Below are 4,093 nucleotides of genomic sequence, written 5' to 3' on the forward strand. Positions count from 1 at the left end.
ATTAAAAATTTCAAAATTTATGAGCTAAAGTAACTTATATGCTTAATAAATGATTATAAGAATCTTTATAAATATCTTATCCAAAACAATTTTTTTTTATATAAAACTATTCTTTTAGACATTTTCTTTGATAACAATGTTAATTCAAACACAATTTAGTCATCAATAATAATTTTAATTTGATTATAACCCCATATATGTCCGGAATTCATGGGGATTTTATTTTTTCCCCTCATGGATGTTAAATTAATCCATTATTTTTCGTGCTCAATCTAACAAAATTACCAAAAATAAAAAAAAAATAAAAAAAATTGGGCAATAAGCATTAAGAAATTAGGTCAGGCCGGGCACGGGCAGGCCCACTCTTTTGCTTAAATAAGAAAAAGTAAAAAATATTAAATGAAAAAAAAAACAAATATAATAAAAGGTAATTAATTAGAATATTTTTGTATATATAAATAGGGAATGGTGAGAGAGAGGTGAAAGTAGCAAAGCGTGCTTTGCGGTGCTAGAAAGAGAGTGAAAAACACCCACCAGAAAAAACCAGAAACGTCTCTTCGTTTTGATAATAGATAGAGAGAGAGAAAGTGGATTTTATAGAGAGATAAATATTAGTATACACAGAAGAAGGAGGAAGAAGATTTGTTCAGTTTACTTGAACGGGATTTTTGCAGTTATTTTTGGGTTATTGTGGTGAAGAATTAGTTTTTTTCATAGTACAAGGGGGTTTAAAGAACTGAAAGAAAAGCCCTGTTGCTGTGATAATTTTTCATAGCGTTTCAGTTTGAAGAAAGAGAAAAAATTGAAGAAAAGGGAAATATGGAGTGGCCAGCATATTTGGATGAATATGAAAAACTTGTTTTTCGAATGACTACTCCAAGGTTTGTCATCGTCCTCCTTTATTATATTTTTTTTTCATTACGGTTGGAAGTGAGAGGGGTGCTTATGATTTAAGTTTCTTTTCACCAAATACTTTTTTTCAGTTTCGTTGTTTGCTTCCATGATTTTGATGAAAAAATTACAGCTGGTTTCTATTTCTGTGTTTTATTTTCTGAGTAACATCTTTAGTGGTGTATATTATTCTTAATATTCACGTTAATCTGAAAATTTTCCATCTAATTAACAATTAAGCAGAATTATCACTCATCAGTATTACATAACTGGTAATTATGTCAACTTAATCCAGTTTTAATTTTATTTTTCTTCCTTTACACGTTTCTCTGACTCTTCCTCTTCTCTGACTTTTTCTTATAACCCATCAAATCATTTCTCCATTTTCAAATTTCAAAATTTGAAAAAAAAAATAAAATAAATTCCCTTAGTGCCCCTTTCTGAATAGTCTCTGTCACTGTTTTTCTTACAGGGTCATGATCGACAATGCTGGTTGTTCAAATTCCACTCGCGTTATGGTAAGCCACTTTCTTCTTCAGATTTTTCAAATTTTTGACCAATTAAGTTTTTAGTCAGTCCGATTATTTGGGGGGTTTAATTAATTAATTAACTGATTAATTTTTTAATTAACAGATTGATAGTGCTAGAAAACATGGAATTCTTCTGGAAGCAGTACAAGTTCTTACAGATCTGAATCTTTCAATCAAAAAAGCTTACATCTCATCGGACGGTCGGTGGTTTATGGACGGTGAGCGCATTTTACGGAAATTACTATTTCTCTTGCTAAAATGCGCACTTCATCACTGATACTAATAAGGCGTATGTTAGCTGCCTAATTTCTTTTTTTGTTCGAAAATTTGTACTGTACTAATTTCTGCCGTTTCAACTCGTTTTTAATGTACAGTGTTTCACGTAACTGATTTGGATGGAAACAAATTAACTGACGAAAGTGTTATCAGTTACATTGAACAGGTACTTAATTTTGTTAATTTCCTTATTAACGAGTTATTTATTATCTTACGTTGCTCGGGCTCTTTAAAATGTCACCGGGTGCATGTTGGGTCCTTCTAAAGTAGTGTATTTTTGGAGGATCCAACATGGGTACGACGACATTTTTGAAGAGTCCCGAACAACTTTCTTTATCAGGTAATTTAGATTTTATATGTTTGGGATTAATTGTTAATTTTTCCATTTTATGTTTTTGAACAGTCATTAGGGACAATTCATTTTGCAAGTGCAAAGTGTTTTGATGGTCTGACAGCGTTGGAGTTAACTGGGACGGATCGAATCGGCCTATTATCGGAGGTTTTTGCAGTACTGTCGGAGTTGCAGTGTAATGTAGTTGAAGCTAAGGTGTGGACTCACAATGGTCGAATTGCGTCTCTTATTTATGTTAAGGAGCAGGATTCAGGGTCACCGATTGAGGACTGTGAGAAAATTGATACGATTGAAGCTCGTTTAAGGAACGTGCTTAAGGGTGATAATGATATTCGTAGTGCTAAAACGATGGTGTCTATGGCTGTCACGCACACAGAAAGAAGGCTTCACCAGATGATGTTTACGGATAGGGATTATGAAAGGAAGCCGATTATAAGGACTAATGATAACCCTATTGTATCGGTGTTGAATTGCTTGGAAAAGGGTTATTCGGTGATAAATATTCACTGCAAGGATCGACCTAAGCTTCTGTTTGATATCGTTTGCACCATGACGGACATGCAATATGTTGTGTTCCATGCCACACTTAATACAGCAGGGGACCGAGCATACTTGGTATATAATCCTTAACCTACTTGTCCCTGCTTTTTTCTAAGTTCAAGGAATCTACAGATTTGCTAAACATGTATTACAATCTTGTCTCAGGAATTCTTCATTAGGCACACTGATGGAAGCCCGATTAGTTCAGAAGCAGAAAAACAGCGAGTGATTTTATGCCTACAAGCTTCAATAGAGCGAAGAGCGTCTGAGGTATACTGGCTGTTTTAAAACGACATTGAATTAAGGAATTACACTGCATTTCGTCTAACTGACAATACGTTAATTCTTGGATTACAGGGAGTGAGGCTAGAGTTATGCACTGGTGACAAGCAAGGACTATTAGCCGAAGTAACGCGAACTTTCCGCGAGAATGGCTTAAACGTGACAAGGGCTGAGATATCGACAACAAGTGATAACACAGCTCTGAATGTGTTCTACGTAACAGACGCTATCGGGAATTCAGCTGATTCAAAAATCATCGAAGCTGTTAGGCAGAAAATCGGATTGAATGACTTGAAAGTGAAGGAATTACCATTGATCTATCATCAAAAAGCCGAAGAGAGGGAAGAGCCCACAGGGGGTGTAGGTGGGGCAATGTTGTTCTCACTTGGTAGCATAGTAAGAAAGAATCTCTACAATTTGGGATTAATCAAGTCATTTTCTTGAGGATCATGAAAGCGCAGGGCAGCAGGATTGGTTGTTGGTCATGATGGTGTACATAACATAGCTTAAAGATTAGAGAACAATGAAAGGGGGGATTTGGTGATAGTAGTTGTTATAGTTGAGCTTAGTTGGCTGAATGGATAGACACATCTAGTATGGGGGTCCTACATTTACCCACCATTTTCAAGAATTAGAAAAAAATTGACTTTGAAAAATTTGTTCAGGCTGGCAAAGCAATGATACATAGAAATTGGTTTTAGAATAGTAGTACATAGTCGTTATTATTATCATTATTATTATAATGTTGGTAGCTTATAATGTTTGACTTGCTTTGTTTATACTTACGATGCCCTGTTTCTTGGTGTTGTCCATTTGGGACTACAAGAAGAAACTAGTCTTTGTAAATAATTATTATTAATATTAGAATTTCTTGGGTTATTTTCTAGTCCAACAAATTGTTGATTTACTTTGCTCTAATTGATTGACTGGCCAATGTTTTGTTGACCACGAAACAATGCACCTTCGATTGTTTTGCAATCCACGTTGCCAAGCTGTTACCTTTAATTACCAAAAAAAAAGAAAAAAAGCTGCTACCTTTGGTGAAGACATTTGAAATTTGGTCCAATGAGAATTAATTTTTAAATTAACGGTTTAATTTCGTTGTAAGAAAGTAATTAATCGTATATTATCAGCAAGCTAATCAATTGGGTAAAGTTACTTTCTACAAAAATAGCAATAAACTAGTGTAATTTCATAATGGAGCCTTGATAAGACTATCTAT

The 4,093-nt window shown here is 34.3% G+C and overlaps 1 protein-coding gene across 1 annotated transcript; it reads left to right on the forward strand.

Annotated features, from left to right (window-relative positions):
* Nucleotides 1–473: 473 nt before the first annotated feature.
* On the forward strand, nt 474–3,763 carry LOC107866663 (ACT domain-containing protein ACR8). The gene is made up of 7 exons (XM_016712682.2): nt 474–881; nt 1,364–1,409; nt 1,525–1,639; nt 1,796–1,863; nt 2,101–2,664; nt 2,755–2,859; nt 2,947–3,763. The coding sequence occupies exons 1-7, from the start codon at nt 820–822 to the stop codon at nt 3,313–3,315; spliced, it is 1,329 nt and encodes a 442-aa protein (XP_016568168.1). The 5' UTR covers nt 474–819; the 3' UTR covers nt 3,316–3,763.
* The last annotated feature ends 330 nt before the right edge of the window (nt 3,764–4,093 follow it).

Source organism: Capsicum annuum, chromosome 1, assembly GCF_002878395.1.
Source record: "Capsicum annuum cultivar UCD-10X-F1 chromosome 1, UCD10Xv1.1, whole genome shotgun sequence".
NCBI classification, from domain to species: domain Eukaryota; kingdom Viridiplantae; phylum Streptophyta; class Magnoliopsida; order Solanales; family Solanaceae; genus Capsicum; species Capsicum annuum.